Raw genomic sequence first — 20,622 nt, 5'->3', positions numbered from 1 at the left:
AGGAGTGCATCCTACCGCTTTTTATCGCGCCAAAGGACATCTGTTAATTTTTAATACTTATAATCGCTTTCAATTCTGCATCCAAGTCATTGATGAGTTCGATATCATCGTAGAATATGAGTATCACTTTCGCACGGCCTTCACTCAACGCTTGACAATGTGCGACTCGAAATTCCATCTTTCCCCAGACGCTACCCAAGAAATTTGGCGACAGGATCACTATCGTCCGCCTCGAATTTTGCACGAATCTAGCGATAATGTCCGATATACATTTGTCTATTGAGCAATCTCGATAATGCAGGTACAGTTTGTATGGTGTAGGGTCGTTCTCTAGCTTCGGTACCAGCTCGTTTATTACAAAACTGTGATCATTATACAAGTAGCTCACGAACGCGTCATATAACTTTTCTTCATCCAGTTGTTTTTCTGTTACAAACCGTGAACACCATTCATGTGCAAATAGCCATATCTTAATGTGTTCCTGGTATTTATAATATAATCCAAGAATGCAGATGATGAATCCTGTTAGAATAATCAGTACGCTTATAATGATAATCGCTGTTGTGTCAAGCGGACAAAAGTCATAGAAACTCATATCTCATACGGATTTATTTATTCCGTGATATATTACTTGCGACACTTTAGATATTTTAGTAATCTCTCGATATTCTGTGTGAATAAAATGTAAGAAATCCACAGCATCACAGTTACATTCCCACGGATTATCGTATAATGTCAAATAAAATAAATTAGTGGAATTTCGGAAAAACTCCAATACAGGCCTTGGTAGAAATTCACTCTGGGTCTTATTATGGCCTTGATTAGCTCGTCAGTCACCAACTCGGGCGTGATACTGGCGAATTAGTCGGGGCCACACACGAAATCGTCATAAATGGCTGTGCTAGCGCCACAGATTCACCGCAATACTGGGACGACTGGGGCTGTGAATTGGCACTATCTATCTATCTATCCCTTCTAATTTTCTTAGATAGGCTATGATTTGTTAAACAAGTAAGGTCCAAACTTTTTTTTTCCTGGCAGCAAAGACTGGCGAACGCTACTGATTAAACATAGCGCCAGACTAAATATCATTCTGGGCCATACTATAGCCCTTCTAAATTATTTTGGATAGGCTACGTCTCGGCAAACAAATGAGGCCCATACTTCTGTCTTGGCGTTAAACTGGCAACTTCTACCAGGGCATAATCAACAAATTACTGATATATATTGATGCAACAGTTACTGATATTTATTGATGTTTGTTTCTAAAGTCTATCAGAAAGTTGGTAATAACCGGCCTTAAAATTTTAATCGCGTTTTTCTCAAAATTTAGTTTATGAAACTAATGTGCAACATATTCCAGTCAGTTTTAGTCTAATTAATTTAAAATTTTTATTACATCATTTTTGACAGTATGTTTTATCGTCATACGTACAATCTTTACTTTATAACAATTTAATCATACAAAATTTTTTTAATTAATTTTTTTGCAATTATGCGTAATTTTTATAATTCTTAAATTTTTTAAATGCTGAACGTACGACTGTAACGTAACTCCAATACATTTAAATGTTATTAGAAAACTAATATTTGAGTATGATAAATTAAGTATTTTAGGTATTTTAATAAATCAATATGAAAACAAACTGCCTAACTTGAATACATATGTAATACGACAAAGTTTAGGAGAATTTTTCTCCAAAAATGTTAAACGAGATGCATGTGAATTTCTTATAGCTCTTTGCACGAAATACGATTATATAAAAAATTTAGTTGAGCATCAAGTCACTTCCATTAAACGATGTAAAAATTGTCATAATACGACGACTATTGTTAATAAAAATATCCTTCTTTCAATTCCTGTTAATAAACGGAAGAAAAAAAGTTTTGATCTTAATGAATTATTAAATGTAACATTTTCTCATTGGTGTCAATTACACAACGAATCATGTGAAAATTGTACAGGAAATGACATATTATGTAAAAGTGAATTAATATTAACCGGAGATATAATTGTCATGCATTTAATAGCAATTCAAGACGGTATATCAACAAAAACAGATAAGTTTACTTTACGTGCTGTCCCAACAACTAATATAAATATTGCTGGACAATTCTACAAAGTTATGAGTGCTATATTCCATCATGGATCATGTATCGAAAATGGTCATTACACAAGTATATGTAGAGAAGAAATGTCTAATACTTGGATTGAAGCTGACGATGCGCAAATTAGAAAAAAACAATGGCCTAGAGGCGCTAAAGATATCTGTATCATTTTCTTACAGAAAATTGATAAGTAATTGGTGGTATTATTTGATCATATCTTTTGATAATAAATGGTAAAAAGAATTGTCATATATAATCAAATATTTTATTAAAATATGTTCTGATCACGAAAATCTTTATGGATAATCAAATATATGTAAAAAAAAGAAAATAAAGGAAGTTAAACCAATGACGCTTAAATTAGACAAATACAATGGCCTAGAAACGATTTGTTTGATATTTATATAATTATATATAACTTTATATTATTACAACATTAATCAAAGAGGACCGTTTTATATGACGGGGGTGGTGGTGGGACTCTTTAGCAAAATCTAATTAATTATTTCGCAATTGTTATTTCACTCTGAAATATTAATATAAAGTTTATATATTTAGTAATATTTTTACTGAAAAAAAGAAATGATATCCATCAATCAACAAATTACCTTTTTAAAAAAAGGTAAAAAAAAGGCGCCAAGTACACGCAAACCTTCCAAAAAAAAGTTGTTGTATACACGCAAACCTTCCAAAAAAAGTTGTTGTATATATAAACACGCAAACCTTACAAAAAAGTTGTATATTTTAAATCTTCCAAAAAAAAGTTGTTGTATACACGCAAACCTTCCAAAAAAAGTTATTGTATACCAAAAAAAAGTTGTTGTATACACGCAAACCTCCCAAAAAAAGTTGTTGTATATATATACACGCAAACCTTACAAAAAAGTTGTTGTGTATTTTACCTTACAAAAAAGTTGTTGTATATTTTAAAATCAACAAATTACCTTTTTAAAAAAAGGTAAAGAAAAGGCGCCAAGTGCACGCAAATCTTCCAAAAAAAAGTTGTATACACGTAAACCTTCCAAAAAAAGTTGTATATATAAACCTTTCAAAAAAAAGCTGTCGTATATATTAACCTTCCAAAAAAATTAATCTTCCAAAAATAAATGTCGTATATATATTAACAAACCTTCCAAAAAAAAGTTGTTTATATAAACACGCAAATCTTCCAAAAAAAGTTGTATATATAAACCTTTCAAAAAAAGCTGTCGTATATATTATATATTAACCTTCCAAAAAATTTATCTTCCACAAAAAAATGTATATATATTAACAAATAACAAACCTTTCAAAAAAAGTTGTTGTATATATAACCAAATAAAAATTCGCTATATATTCTGCCTATAAAAAAGGTGATATCAGATCAGAAAATGACGCCAAGTTTAAATAAAAAACCTTTCAAAAAAACTTGTATGTATATATTTTAAAAAAAGTTGTATATACCAAATAAAAATTCGCTATATATTCTGCCTATAAAAGAGGTGATATCAGAAAATGACGCCAAGTTTAAATAAAAAATCTTTCAAAAAAACTTGTATGTATATATTTTAAAAAAAGTTGTATATACCAAATAAAAATTCGCTATATATTCTGTCTATAAAAGAGGTGATATCAGAAAATGACGCCAAGTTTAAATAAAAAACCTTTAAAAAAAACTTGTATGTATATATATTACGAAAAAGGATTATATTTATTGCGCTTATTGCGCTTACAGCTTTTTAACCAATAAGCATCGATAAGATTGTATTTAGTTATTTTTGCATCTTTTTTTTTTTAAATTATATTCATATCTACAATTAGTTAATTTTTCTTAAGTATACTTTTTAAAATAATTGCATCTGTATCTAGTTATTTTTTTTATATCTGTATCTAGTTAAATAAAATAATTTGTTAAATAAAAGTATTTAATTCAAAAATAAAAAAATTTTTCAAATTTAATCAAAATAAAAAAATATTACAAAATTTCGCAAAAAACTTGGCGCTGCTGTACTGAACTATTAACTTACATAAGATTCGCATCGCAATACTTTAACATGCTCCTAATCATTCCAACATACTTTAATCTATAGTATATGTGACGTAATACTATAGTTTAGTTTGGAGTATTAGAGCGAGTAGGAGCATGTTAGAGCAAGCGATGCAAACAAATTTCGGCTCAAACAGGGCTTGTTCGTTTTAGCTGCACTGGGGCAGCTTTGGGTCTACTCTAAACAAGATAATACAGGACAAACTATTTATCTGTCCTTATTGTCCTGTGTAGAGCAGACCCAGGGCGGTATTCATAGTCCGTTCTTATATTTAAAATCGTCTTAAGCACGGACTTATATTCGCTCTCTTCGTCACACATAGATTGTGTCTGACGAAGAGAGCGAATATAAGTTCGTTCTTAAGACGATCTTGAATATAAGAACGGACTATGAATACCGCCCCCAGAGCAGCCCCAGTGTAGCTAAAACGAACAAGCCCACAGACTAGAGCGACGAAGCGGCAAGTGGCGATGCTATAGCCAATCAACTTACAATTTTACCGTAAGAACAAGAGTTTAATTGGCTATCGCGTCGCCGTTTGCCGCTCTGGTCAGTTTGAGTCATTATAACACTTAATCATGTAAATTGTAAAATTATTGCTCATTTTCATTCTTTATAATATTTTAAGATGTATTTAACATGTAGTTCAGTACAGCAGCGCCAAGTTTTTTGCGAAATTTTGTAATATTTTTTTATTTTGATTAAATTTGAAAAATTTTTTTATTTTTGAATTAAATACTTTTATTTAACAAATTATTTTATTTAACTAGATACAGATATAAAAAAAATAACTAGATACAGATGCAATTATTTTAAAAAGTATACTTAAGAAAAATTAACTAATTGTAGATATGAATATAATTTAAAAAAAAAAAGATGCAAAAATAACTAAATACAATCTTATCGATGCTTATTGGTTAAAAAGCTGTAAGCGCAATAAGCGCAATAAATATAATCCTTTTTCGTAATATATATACATACAAGTTTTTTTTAAAGGTTTTTTATTTAAACTTGGCGTCATTTTTTGATATCACCTCTTTTATAGACAGAATATATAGCGAATTTTTATTTGGTATATACAACTTTTTTTAAAATATATACATACAAGTTTTTTTGAAAGATTTTTTATTTAAACTTGGCGTCATTTTCTGATATCACCTCTTTTATAGGCAGAATATATAGCGAATTTTTATTTGGTATATACAACTTTTTAAAATATATACATACAAGTTTTTTTTTGAAAGGTTTTTTATTTAAACTTGGCGTCATTTTCTGATCTGATATCACCTTTTTTATAGGCAGAATATATAGCGAATTTTTATTTGGTTATATATACAACAACTTTTTTTGAAAGGTTTGTTATTTGTTAATATATATACATTTTTTTGTGGAAGATAAATTTTTGGAAGGTTAATATATAATATATACGACAGCTTTTTTTTTGAAAGGTTTATATATACAACTTTTTTTTTGGAAGATTTGCGTGTTTATATAAACAACTTTTTTTGGAAGGTTTGTTAATATATATACGACATTTATTTTTTTGGAAGATTAATTTTTTTGGAAGGTTAATATATACGACAGCTTTTTTTTGAAAGGTTTATATATACAACTTTTTTTGGAAGGTTTACGTGTATACAACTTTTTTTGGAAGATTTGCGTGCACTTGGCGCCTTTTCTTTACCTTTTTTAAAAAGGTAATTTGTTGATTTTAAAATATACAACAACTTTTTTGTAAAGGGTAAAATACACAACAACTTTTTTGTAAGGTTTGCGTGTATATATATACAACAACTTTTTTTGGGAGGTTTGCGTGTATACAACAACTTTTTTTTGGTATACAATAACTTTTTTTGGAAGGTTTGCGTGTATACAACAACTTTTTTTTGGAAGATTTAAAATATACAACTTTTTTGTAAGGTTTGCGTGTTTATATATACAACAACTTTTTTTGGAAGGTTTGCGTGTATACAACAACTTTTTTTTGGAAGGTTTGCGTGTACTTGGCGCCTTTTTTTTACCTTTTTTTAAAAAGGTAATTTGTTGATTGATGGATATCATTTCTTTTTTTCAGTAAAAATATTACTAAATATATAAACTTTATATTAATATTTCAGAGTGAAATAACAATTGCGAAATAATTAATTAGATTTTGCTAAAGAGTCCCACCACCACCCCCGTCATATAAAACGGTCCTCTTTGATTAATGTTGTAATAATATAAAGTTATATATAATTATATAAATATCAAACAAATCGTTTCTAGGCCATTGTATTTGTCTAATTTAAGCGTCATTGGTTTAACTTCCTTTATTTTCTTTTTTTTACATATATTTGATTATCCATAAAGATTTTCGTCATCAGTGAACATATTTTAATAAAATATTTGATTATATATGACAATTCTTTTTACCATTTATTATCAAAAGATATGATCAAATAATACCACCAATTACTTATCAATTTTCTGTAAGAAAATGATACAGATATCTTTAGCGCCTCTAGGCCATTGTTTTTTTCTAATTTGCGCATTGTCAGCTTCAATCCAAGTATTAGACATTTCTTCTCTACATATACTTGTGTAATGACCATTTTCGATACATGATCCATGATGGAATATAGCACTCATAACTTTGTAGAATTGTCCAGCAATATTTATATTAGTTGTTGGGACAGCACGTAAAGTAAACTTATCTGTTTTTGTTGATATACCGTCTTGAATTGCTATTAAATGCATGACAATTATATCTCCGGTTAATATTAATTCACTTTTACATAATATGTCATTTCCTGTACAATTTTCACATGATTCGTTGTGTAATTGACACCAATGAGAAAATGTTACATTTAATAATTCATTAAGATCAAAACTTTTTTTCTTCCGTTTATTAACAGGAATTGAAAGAAGGATATTTTTATTAACAATAGTCGTCGTATTATGACAATTTTTACATCGTTTAATGGAAGTGACTTGATGCTCAACTAAATTTTTTATATAATCGTATTTCGTGCAAAGAGCTATAAGAAATTCACATGCATCTCGTTTAACATTTTTGGAGAAAAATTCTCCTAAACTTTGTCGTATTACATATGTATTCAAGTTAGGCAGTTTGTTTTCATATTGATTTATTAAAATACCTAAAATACTTAATTTATCATACTCAAATATTAATTTTTTAATAACATTTAAATGTAAAAAGCATTGCAATACTGCATTTGCATAACACGAACCCTTATCTATATTTTGAAAACCATGCGTGACCCAAGTAATATTTTTTCGAACTTTTTTATGTGATTCTTGAACAGAACAAATTATTTTGGGTTGTACCCATAAAATATCTTTTATTTTACGATACTTTTCTTTTGAAACAGAAATTATATCTGTTTTGGATTTGTGTATTCGTTTTAATCGATTATATTCAACAATAGCTTCTTCACTAGCTTCTATAGATGAAGGGTCAAAATTGATCAAATGCAATCCATCTGAAGATGTTACTCGTGACAATGCAACATAAACTTGGCCGTGACTAAATACAGAATTACCTATGTCCATAATAGCATTCTGCAAACTCAGGCTTTGGCTTTTATGAACAGTAATTCCGTAACTTAGACACAATGGAAATTGTTTTCGAATAACATATGCTTTCTCCATCACCGCAAATTTGACATTTACTCTTTCAATTAAATATTCTAAACCTGATGGCAAAAGAAGCTTAATTTTTTCTATATAACCATTAGAAATATCTTGTACAACTGAAATGACTTTAGCAATTGTACCATTAACAAGACCCAAACTAGCATCAATATTACGCCTTATCATAACTTTTGCCCCAATTTTTATAACAATTTGTTTCGAAAGCCCAGCTGTTTTAGAATTATCATCATCATTATTTTCCAACACTTTTAATATTTTCTTTTTTATATATGGAATACATTCGATTGTATCTTCAGCAATTAATAATATTTCTTTCGAAGCAATACGACTTAACATTGCAGCATTCAAAACGTCACACATGTGACAAGTGGGCAATAAACAAACGGTATCTGATGGCAAATTGTTAATAAAATCACATAATTCATTTAATCTAAATTCGAAGGAATCTTCTGTAAAAGATATTTTCCTATTTTCCAAAATTTCATAATCAGACTTTGTTAATAAACCAATACGAATTCTTGACAATAATTCACGATAAGACTCATCTTCTTGCTGGCGCATATTAATTGTCAACTCATCGTAATCAAATAATGTAGTCCACAAATTTACAGTCTGTAGGCAACCGATATATTTGTTAACTTTTTCATTTGACAAATCTTTAAAGACAGAATCTTCATGTACAGGAGGCAATTGAAGCAAATCTCCAAACAAAAGAATATGCCTTTTACCAAACCAGCCATCATCACAATCACTTGAATCAAATATTTCAGACAATCGAAGATGTATGTACATTAAAGTCAAATTAGATATCATTGATACTTCATCGATTATAAAAAGAATAACATCTTTAAGTTTCGCTCGTAAAAGTTTTAACACATGATCAGACAATCGTTTATATTTAGGAGTACTACCATGTTCAACAGGTAATTGAAGCAATCTATGAACTGTCAAACCGTCTATATTAAACGCTGCTATGCCAGTAGGTGCTGCTACAGCAGTATCTTTTTTGAGATTTTGTTTTATCCAGCACTTAACAGTTTTAATTAAATAACTTTTTCCAGTACCACCTTCTCCACTAACATATAATCGCAATATTGATTTATCTGACTCTATAATAGTAATAACTCTATCGAATACTCTTTTTTGATCTATATTTAATTTCGCAATCATTTCTGATACATCAATATCTTTAATATTTTTATCACCGAGATCCTTAAAATCTTGCATCGCTTCACCAGCTTCTATATTTTGAACACCTATTGGATTGTCAGGATCATCTTGCGACTCATGTTTTTGTACTTCATCTAAATGTTGCTGCACTAACTCTTTAGCATTTTCAAATGCTTTTTGCAATTCTTCTAGTTTTTCGTGATATTGTAATGCTTCTGTTAAATGTAGTTTTACCTTGTGAAATGATTCTGCATAAGTATCACATCCATTTCTAAGCTCTTCTAATTCTCTCCACGGTTCGAACAGAAGTAATAACGCAAAGAAATACTTTTCCGGTTGTGTATTAACATTATATCTATAATGATTAATAAGATATCCACGCTGTCGTCGTCTAAGATATCCATTTTTAAATTTATAGAATTCAACAAACTTATTTTGTGGTTTGATTTTTGTAATATCATACCATTTTGCAAACTCATAAAGAAACATACATTCTAATTCTTTTGGTCTCTGTGGATAGTGGTTATCTATCAAAGATTCACAAAATATATCTGTCGATTGATCATCAAGTACTTCAATCTCTTTACGAGTTTTCAATTTTCTACATCTTATTCGATTAACATCTAACCATCTAATAGTTGTATTTGGATCAGTTCCATATAAAGCAATACCCAGTAATGTATCAGCAGCCTCAAGAGCTCCACATTCTCTATTACTCGTAAATCGCAAGGCAATACTCCAAAGATAGCTCATCAATGATTTATTCGTATTAATAATAGTATCAGACAACTCACATTTTCCCGCTTTATTCATATATTTAGTAATGTACCAGGTAAGCAGTGACGACTTTTCGCCAATAAATTGTATATCCATATTTCCTTCCCATGCAGTAAGAAGAACAGGATTATAATCATTTATATTACTTTCATCTTCAGTTCGCGGAAGATCATAAAGCCTGCTTCTATGTTTTAATTGCTTTCTACCTGCTATGGCAGTTGTGACATCTCTTATACTTAACGTCTCAGTGACAGGACGAGGAAATCCAAAACGACATCTCCGAACAACTTTACGTCCAACTTTTTTAGAACGGAGACAGTAATCATTATGTTTGTGTCGTTGATGCGTATTAACACGTCTATACAATAATGGTGAAATATTTTTATCTGGCATTTTACAGCTTATATATTTTAAAATAAATTTGGAAACTTCTTCAATAGAAGATTCACCAAGAATTGGAGCATTTTTTATCCAAATTAATAAATGAAAATGTTGTATGCCTCTACCTTGGTATTCTCGTCGCCAAAAATAATGAGTGACTTCTCCGATCGGATGATCTTTGGAACAAATAAAGTCAAGCATCGCACGAAACGTATTATCGAGAAATCTCGATGTTGACACAGGATCTCTAGCAACAAGTACACTGGTGCATGCCGAAGAATCGCACCATCCATTTACTTCACGAATATATTCACCTAACTCTTCCCATAACCATTCAGCGGGACTTAATGTTAGAAACCATGTTGCAGGTCCGTAATGTTGTGTCATACAATTTAAATTATTTCGCGGTTTACTCCAAAATTGTTCCGTATTCCTTAGTGTCGAAAATATTGTGGTTAAATCGGATTCTAACAATTCTTTGGACATTGCTTCTAAATATTCCGCAGCCGTATAACGAACTTGTGGATTAGTTACATTCATCTTATGAAAAATTCCACGATTTAATTGACGGATATTCGTATTATTTAACAAAAAGAATAGGTATTGTTGATTTAATCTATACTGTGGATGTTTAGACATTAAACGACATTTAACAAATTCATGATCATGAAGCTTGACCTGCCTAGTTTCGTGCTGTCCATTAATACCAAAAGAATATAAATCTGGAAAACATAATAAATCCAAAGATTTCTCACGATTATCCAAAGGTAAATCATAGACTTTTAACATTTGATATAAAGCTGTTGCAGTTTTATTTGTTCTCTTTTCATATAATGGATATATAGTATATTGCTCATAATAACCATCATTTTCATCATTAATAACCTGAGTTAGCATTGCCTCATGCTGATTGAATGCAGCATCTCCAAGATTTTTTGTTCCCTGTATTTCGGTTTCTAAATTATTACTTAATGACACATGCTCCTCATCCAATACATCTTTTGCAACATTTTCATCCTCTTGCATCTGGAATTCCAGATTATTTAATTTTTCCAAAGATAATTCATTATGACTATTTGGTAATATTATTTCAGAATACAAAGGATTATTATTCTTTAACCATATTAATGCATCAAATACTTTTTTAACATTTACCATCTCTTCCCATATAATTTTTGATTTTGTGGGAATACCTCTGACTAAGATATATAATTCATGATTAATATTTATCGCATCGGTATTAGAACATAATTTGTTTAATGTCTCTTGTATAGGAAGTGGTAAATGAAATGTTCTACCTTTAACTTTTTGTATCATTTGCCTTTCAGGTAATTTTTTGTTCATAACAGATGTCATTTTAACAACAGTTTGAAATGCTTTAGCTCTCTGTATAAGAATCTTTTCAAATGTATTAAGAGATGATATTACTTCAGGCACATTATTTGTAAAAAGATTATTCAAAATGCAATACGCAGGCATTAAACCTTGACAAAATTTTTGTTTACAATAAATACATATATATTGTGCATTAATTTGTTGTTTCTTCACATGTACCATTAAATCTTTCCAAACTGGATTATCTATTTTTGCTTTAATGATTTCAGAAACATTTTTTTTATAACAAAGCTTTTCGCACGATACACAAGCATAACGCGGTGTATCCATTAGACGTTTTTTCAAGGCTTTAAACGCATTCTTATACTTAAAAAAGATATCATCATCACTTATAATTGCATCGGTTTGTTGATGTTTGTATATATCTGCTTTCTCTTGTGCAGCAATAACAGTTTTATTTAATGCTTCCAAATCAGCACAATTTAATGCTTCATCTAAATTCAACATTTTTTGATACAAATTTATAAGTTGATAAATCAAACGCCTTATATTTCTCACTTTCGGAAAATGGGGCGATAACAATAGAATTGGTAGAAACATCGCTCCACAAATAGTGAAATTAATATAGCAACTCTGTGCATGACCAAGTTTCGTATTTGATGTTTTTACTGTACATGTACGAATACTTTCTATCAATCTAGGAACATTCTTTACAGTACATGTACTAACAGTTTCAAGAAATTTTTCATATCGTTCAATCAAAACTGGATTGTCAATTTTACATGAGGTACTGCACGACCACGATTTTTTTGTTAGTGCTGTTATCAAAGGTAACACATTTACAATTTGCCCTTCCATGTTCATTACTAAAGATTCTTCCAAAATTGCATTACGATATGTAGACTCTACAAAATAATTTTCAGATGATGCTGTGTGTCTAGATATCCCACATAACACATCTAATTTTTCATTAATTCCACAACACTTATCAATAAGAGTCAAGCATACTTCTGATTTCTTTTTAAGTACAGCTAATATATTATACATCTTACGAATATAACTGTTCCTAATATGTATACACCAACGTATTATTTTCTCGGCTTCTAATTGTTTTTCGATCTGACCTATAATATTTAATTTATTTAAAATATTTTTAATAATTATTGTCAAAGAAGTATGAAGTTTTATTGTTGAATTCTGACACCGAAAATTTTTATATTTTTTAACAATTTTATTTGCAACATTGCATTTATTTATTACAAATTTGCTTTTATTCTCTTTTCTTCTTTCTTCTCTTTTGTTCTCGTAATATTGTCTGTTACAACATTTACGCTGTAATATTTTTTTTCTACTTTGTTTGTTTTGCGAGCCTATAGCATAAAATATGCATTGTTGTGTGCTTTTTTCAACAAAATCTTTTTCATATCGCAATCTTTTTTTAGCGCAATCATTTTTTAAATCACTTTTATCTTGAGACCGTTTTTCAGAGCAACATCTTTCTAAATTATTTTTCTTTTTATATAGACGTCGTTTTTTAGCGCAATTTTCTTCCAAATTATTTTCAAATTGACGCCGTTTTAAGACATTTTCTACATTTTGTTTATACTGATCTTGATTCTTATATTCATTTTTATTTTTCTTTCGTAATTCTTTAAATTCAAGATTTTTTTGCAATCGATTTGCTTTTTGTTGCTCCGTCTCTTTTTGACGTTTTATACGTGCACGAGTTGCTAAAGCTTCTCTTTTTTTAATTATTGCTAATGGAAGCACTTTTTGAAAAGTATTATTTAAATCCTGAGGGAAGTGTTCAATCACATTAGATTTAAAAATTTTTATTAAATGAGAACGCATTAAACTATGATCATATCTCACTTTTTCAGGTTTAATATTAAATAATAATGAAATTGCAAAAGCTATAGCAAAAACACCGCAATCATTACTATTTGGTTGTTTTTGTACAGTAGGAAACTTGACAGGCCGCTCATTAAAAGGATAAGTTGGAAATAATTGTCTTAAGAACTTTTCATAATCACTGTGCAACTTTTTGTTATTTAATGAATCATAGATAAATAAATTTTTTCTATTATAATAACTGCATATCCAATGATTTGTGCTATGTAATATCTGTATATGTTTTTTGTCTTCTGGTATAGGTTTTATATACTCAAGACGTTGCAATTTCCATGTCTCTTCAGGTCTATAATGTGAACAATTTTTTAAAAGTTGGTTAAAATGATCCATATGTTCATCGTTTAACCAACCGCCTTGAACAATAATATCTTTCTGATCTGATAACTGCGTAATCTGTACAATTTCTGTTTTTATCTTACTAACTTTTTGATTTTCATGTTTATTTTCATTTTTCTTTCGTAATTCTGTAATAAATTCACGATTTTTTTGCAATCAATTTGCTTTTTGTTGCTCCGTCTCTTTTTGACGTCTCATACGTGCACGAGTTGCTAAAGCTTCTCTCTTTTGAATCATTGCTAATGGAAGCACTTTTTGAAGAGTATTATTTAAATCCTGAGGAAAGTATTCAATCACATTAGATTCAAAAATTTTTATTAAATGAGAGCGCATTAAACTATGATCATATCTCACTTTTTCAGGTTTAATATTAAATAATAATGAAATTGCAAAAGCTATAGCAAAAACACCGCAATCATTACTATTCGGTTGTTTTTGTACAGTAGGAAACTTGACAGGCCGCTCATTAAAAGGATAAGTTGGAAATAATTGTCTTAAAAACTTTTCATAATCACTGTGCAACTTTTTGTTATTTAATGAATCATAGATAAATAAATTTTTTCTATCATAATAACTGCATATCCAATGATTTGTGCTATGTAATATCTGTATATGTTTTTTATCTTCTGGTATAGGTTTTATATACTCAAGGCATTGCAATTTCCATACCTCTTCAGGTCTATAATCTGAACAATTTTTTAAAAGTTGGTTAAAATGATCCATATGTTCATCGTTTAACCAATCACCTTGAACAATAATATTTTTTTGATCTGATTTTAACACCATCTGTTTTTCTATTTTGATAGACATTTTTGTTTTATTAATATTATTAAAATTATTCTATATTTTCTATATTCTAACAGGCACACAACAGTCTTACAGACGCACAGCAGTCGATTTTTGTAGGCGCACAGCAGCCAATTTTTATAAGCGCACAGCAGCCTCGTATGGGCGCACAGCAGCCGGTCTTTATAGGCGCACAGCAGCCTTGTATAGGCGCACAGCAGCCGGTCTTTATAGGCGCACAGCAGCCTTGTATGGGCGCACAGCAGCCGGTCTTTATAGGCGCACAGCAGCCTTGTATGGGCGCACAGCAGCCGGTCTTTATAGACGCACAGCAGCCTTGTATGGGCGCACAGCAGCCGGTCTTTACAGGCGCACAGCAGCCTTGTATCGGCGCACAGCAGCCGGCCGGTCTTTACAGGCTCACAGCAGTCTTGTATCGGCGCACAGCAACCGGTCTTTACAGGCGCACAACAGCCTTGTATCGGCGCACAGCAGCCAAACTTTATACCAAACGTTCTTAATGTGCACCTTCTTTTTAAATTCTGAAATATAAAAAAATTATATTAATTTTATATATTTATACATATAAACACCTTAGAGATAAACTGTTAAATTTATGTTAATAAACATAATATCAAACTTCTATTTAAAAACATTAAATTGATTGCGGAACATAATATTAGTGGTTATATTGAAATGACCTTTATGTGACCTTGAAGGACATCGCAAAGGTCAACTTTGAAATCTTAAATGGAAACTTCTATTTTCTATTACATATTCTTAAAGCTGGTGTCAAGACATTTCCGAAACACTATACTGAAGTTATTTTTTATTAAGTACTTTTCTAGTTATGAAGCTTGAAAGTTACAGCATTTTGACATAAAATACAAAATATCTTGTAAAACATTCAATTTTCGGGAATCTTATCTTAATACTTTTATACATAAAATAATATAAAGAAAACACATTGTTGCTTTCAAAAAAAAATATGCAGCTACATGTTGCAAATTACATACTTTTTATTAAAAGCAACAATGTGTTTTCTTTATTATATCAATTGATTCGTCTCATTATTTTATGCATAAAAGTATTAAGGTAAGATTCCTGAAAATTTAATGTTTTACAATATATTTTGTATTTTATGTCAAAATGCTGTAACTTTCAAGCCTCATAACTCGAAAAGTACTTAATGAAAAATAACTATTATAGTGTTTCGGAAATGTCTTGACACCAGCTTTAAGAATATGTAATAAAAAATAGGAGTCCATTTCCATTTCCATTTAAGATTTCAAAGTTGACCTTTGCGGTGTCCTTCAAGGTCACATGAAGGTCATTTCAATAAATATAACCATATAATAGACCACTTGATATATAATAGACCACTTGATATACTAAAACTTTTGTATTGAACACTTTCTTCCATAATCATTATTTTCCAAGATATTTAATCGTTACAGAACTTTCTCCCATCACTGTATAGACAACATCTATATAAAAACTAGAATATAGAGTCTTATAACAAAATAACTTAATTATTGGAACAAATGTGACAACATAATTTACCTCTAAGATGCTTAATCATAACATTAGCACAATTTTTTAAAATATTTTTTAAAAACAAGAATTAAAAAAATTATAACAATAATTCCAGTGAAAATATTTAAATATTTAAATATTTTGAAGGGAAATACATGATGAAAATATTTGAAGGAGGACACATGATGAAAATACAAACATGACCTTGAATAATCTTTTCAAGATCAGGACAAAGTCACCTAAAGTCGCAAAACTTTTGTATAAAATAATTTCTTTAAAATGCTTTGTTTCCAAGATATAAATTTGTAACACTAACTGTCGTATGCAATGAAAAATGGGGATTTCCATTTAAGAAATTAAAGGTGACCTTGGTGATATACACCATGTTGAATGTACTATTTTTTTAAATGGTGAATAAAGAGCAAATTAAAATTTAATTTCTAATATATTTTTCATAAAAATTGTAATTATGCTAGTTAAATAACATGAGAATCAAACAATTATTAATTTCATTATTAATTATCAAACATTAATTAATTATTGGTTAATATAATTTAATTGTTTATATAAAATATAAAATATATATATATATATATATATATATATATATATATATATATATATTTATATATGTATATATATTTAAAAAAATATGTATCTTTTATATATGTATTTATATATATATATATATATCTTTATATATGTATATAAAATTTTATTTACCTACTCTACTTGACTCTCCTTCTTCCTCTTTCTCCCTTTTCTATCTTCTATTCTCTCTCTCTCTCTCTCTCTCTCTCTCTCTCTCTCTCTCTCTCTCTCTCTCTCTCTCTCTCTCTCTCTCTCTCTCTCTCTCTCTCTCTCTCTCTCTCTCTCTCTCTCTCTCTCTCTCTCTCTCTCTCTCTCTCTCTCTCTCTCTCTCTCTCTCTCTCTCTCTCTCTCTCTCTCTCTCTCTCTCTCTCTCTCTCTCTCTCTCTCTCTCTCTCTCTCTCTCTCTCTCTCTCTCTCTCTCTCTCTCTCTCTCTCTCTCTCTCTCTCTCTCTCTCTCTCTCTCTCTCTCTCTCTCTCTCTCTCTCTCTCTCTCTCTCTCTCTCTCTCTCTCTCTCTCTCTCTCTCTCTCTCTCTCTCTCTCTCTCTCTCTCTCTCTATCTCCCCTCTCTCTCTCTCCCTCCCCTCTCTCTCTCTCTCCTCCTCTCTCTCTCTCTCGCCAATATTCTTTGTCTTCTCCTATATACTCTGTCAGATTATGAAAGAAATAGTATAATAGTTTAAAATAGTATTTTTAGTATTTATATTTTACCAATCTGCGCATCTAACCTAATCTGTATTTATGAAGCCGAATTGCGTTTCACACGTAAAAGTTAGCCTTTCAATACAATCCTAATACCGGTTATACAAATAGTATAATAGTTTAAAATAGTATTTTTAGTATTTATTTAAAATATAAGATTTCATTGTATGAAATGTATATATAAATTTTATTTAATTGTAAATGTTATTTTATATATATATGATACAAAATTTAATGTTTTGTAAACTTCTTAACATATAATATATAACTCATGTAGCTTTAAAGAAATCTTCTGAACTGGTTGTGTAAATATGTCCTTCACAGAGAAGAAAATCTAATATCTCATCGATACGTGGTTTGATGTGTTTAGGCATTTTACTCAAAATATCATGTTTCTTAATACTGCATTCTGATTCATTTGCTGATCGAACAATTTCAAGAATTGCCACTTGATCAGGTGACATACCACTCATTGTATTATCGAACGTTAATGTATTAGATACAGTAGGTTTTTTTCAGATTTGCCAGCATTCAATATAAAATACATAACTTCCAAAAAGTGACATGTCACCTCGTTTAAGTCTTCCACAGGATACATACGCAAGATCAACACATGTCGTTCATTATTTTGATTGCGTATCAAACCATAAACTCTTACATATGTATTAAGTTGTACACAAGCATTTTCTGCAGGATTCTTGTCTGCTTCTAACCACATGAAAGCAGTGAGAGTACCTATAATATAAAATAAAATCAAAATAAGTTTTACTCTTAGCAATGATAATAATTTGAAAATAATAATTGTATGCAATATTCAGATTTCTTGATTATATAAAATTTTTACAAATTTATGCAATACATGGCATAGCAACTCGACCAAACTTTTTATTTGTATTTGTAATTTTACATGTTATCATTATTACATTAAAATTGAAATAATTTATACAAGTAAAATACCTGTATCATCCTGAATACTGAAAAACATCTTTGTCGTATCTTGTTCGATATGACGTACAACTCCGACGAATGTCAGAGTATTTACAGTTCTGTTAGAAATATGCAAATCTCCCGTTGTAGACGTGATATGCTTTATCCATACGGGAATGATGCTCTTTTCATTACTTTGCGAACTTTTTTTGCCAGATCCTTCGGCCTGTGTGCTGTCATCCAAAAATCCGCCTCCAAGATTCGAAGAACTTTCATTCCACATGACTCCAACTTATATATGATGCACGAAACGTAAAAAATAACGTAAAACCGAAATAGAAACTCAGTTTTCTAGACGAAGTATAATCTTAGTATTGTATTAGGATTGTATTGAAAGGCTAACTTTTACGCGCAAAACGCAATTCGGCTTCATAAATACAGATTAGGTTAAATGCGCAGATTGGTAATTTTACAACTTCTATTGACTGCAAAATCGTAATTTATATATATGTAAAAATTATTTGTGACGTTTTCTATTTTGGAGATAACGATATACATGTGTATATTATTATGTATTTCTATATATATGTATATATATTTTAAAAAATATGTATTTTTTATATATATATTTATATATATATATCTTTATATATGTATATAAAATTTTATTTACCTACTTTACTTGACTCTCCTTCTTCCTCTTTCTTCCTTTTCTATCTTCTATTCTCTCTCTCTCTCTCTTTCTTTCTCTCTCTCTCTCTCTCTCTCTCTCTCTTTCTCTCTCTCTCTCGCCAATATTCTTTGTCTTCTCCTATATACTCTGTCAGATTATGAAAGAAATAGTATAATAATTTAAAATAGTATTTTTAGTATTTATTTAAAATATAAGATTTTATTGTATGAAATGTATATATAAATTTTATATACCTTTTTCACTTGACTCTCCTTCTTTCTTTTTCTCCTTTTTCTGTCTTCTATTCTCTTTTTTTCTCTCTTTCTCTCTCTCTCTCTCTCTCTCTCTCTCTCTCTCTCTCTCACTAATATTCTTTATTTTCTTCTATATTCTGTCAGATTTTAATAAAAAAATTAAGAAAATGTACATTTTAACATTTTATATCATTTTTTTCTTTAAAATATAAAATTAATTTTAAAATTCTTAATTTATTAAATATATATTAGGTACCGCGGAAAGTTCGTGTCGTTTTTTCCGATGAACGACATCTCTTAGAAAAACGACACGAACTTTCCGCGGTACCTAATATATATATACATACATATATTTTATTTACCTTCTTTATTCGACTTTCTCTCTCTTTTTCCCTTTTCTATCTTCTATTTTCTCTTTCCAAAATATTAATTATTATATATATATAATATAATATATATACGCCAATTACTCCAATAAGTGTCAAATCTGACGTGACAAATATATATTGTCAGGGAGCAGAATAAATAATGTCCGCGAAAACAATTTTGTTTATTATCGATTTGTTGTCATAGTAAATGTTGTCATAGTAAAATAACAAACATTGTTAATCAACATGGAAAGCGCACAAGCCACCAGCTCGAAAATTAATAAGGGAGGAATAAGAAAAAAGTAAGTAAAATAATAATATTATTTTACAATACAACTTTTATAATACAACATTTTATAATACAACATTATGTACATCTTTATTTTTCAGAATGTCAAAACTGGAAATAAATCCGGATAAAGAATTATTGGAAGACGACTTATTGAAAGACGTAGACATGGTGGAACAAGACATTCAGCTGCACGATGCAGCTGAAAAAATAAAAAAACTTGAAGAAGAGTTAGAATCTTTAAAAAAAATAGGTAAATACATTACACATATTAATACAAATGTTTGAACGCATTTTATTTAACTACAGATTTTTTACTTTTTGCTATTGAGTTAAATAACAAAAAATATCAGGATTAATACACACAATGATCTAGTCTTGCGCAACACGCAATTATTCGACAATCATTAATTAATATCTCAATTATTATTTTTAAAATTACAGAATAGCAAATGATTATTTATTATTATATTTTTACATTTGCTATTCTGTAATTTTCAAAATAATAATTGAGATATTAATTAAGAAGAATTGTCGAATAATTGCGCGTTGCGCAAGACTATATATATATGTATATATAACTAATTAAATAATTTTTTCAAAATTTACAGTAGCAAAGAAAAAGGAAAATGAAGAAAAAGGAAAGAAGGAAAACGAAGAAAAAGGAAAGAAGGAAAACGAAGATGAAAAAAAAAAGGAAGAAGAAAAGAGTAAAATGGAAAATAGATTCACAAGTGAGTAATACATAAATATAATATTAAATAAATAACAAATAATAAAATAAATAAAATATTAATA

General features: G+C 29.3%; 1 protein-coding gene and 1 pseudogene across 1 annotated transcript; both read right to left on the bottom strand.

Annotated features, from left to right (window-relative positions):
* Positions 1–43: 43 nt before the first annotated feature.
* Positions 44–11,431, bottom strand: LOC105674707 (uncharacterized). The gene is made up of 2 exons (XM_067360855.1): positions 7,274–11,431; positions 44–426 (listed from the first exon to the last, which is right to left on the bottom strand). The coding sequence occupies exons 1-2, from the start codon at positions 11,274–11,276 to the stop codon at positions 44–46; spliced, it is 4,386 nt and encodes a 1,461-aa protein (XP_067216956.1). The 5' UTR covers positions 11,277–11,431.
* A 5,824-nt stretch (positions 11,432–17,255) lies between these two features.
* Positions 17,256–20,437, bottom strand: LOC105677709 (replication protein A 32 kDa subunit-like; annotated as a pseudogene).
* Positions 20,438–20,622: the final 185 nt, after the last annotated feature.

The sequence above is a fragment of the Linepithema humile genome, chromosome 8 (genome assembly GCF_040581485.1).
Source record: "Linepithema humile isolate Giens D197 chromosome 8, Lhum_UNIL_v1.0, whole genome shotgun sequence".
Lineage (NCBI taxonomy): Eukaryota > Metazoa > Arthropoda > Insecta > Hymenoptera > Formicidae > Linepithema > Linepithema humile.
The sequence above is the reverse complement of the archived record's forward strand: the minus strand, read 5'-3'. Positions and strand labels throughout refer to the sequence as shown.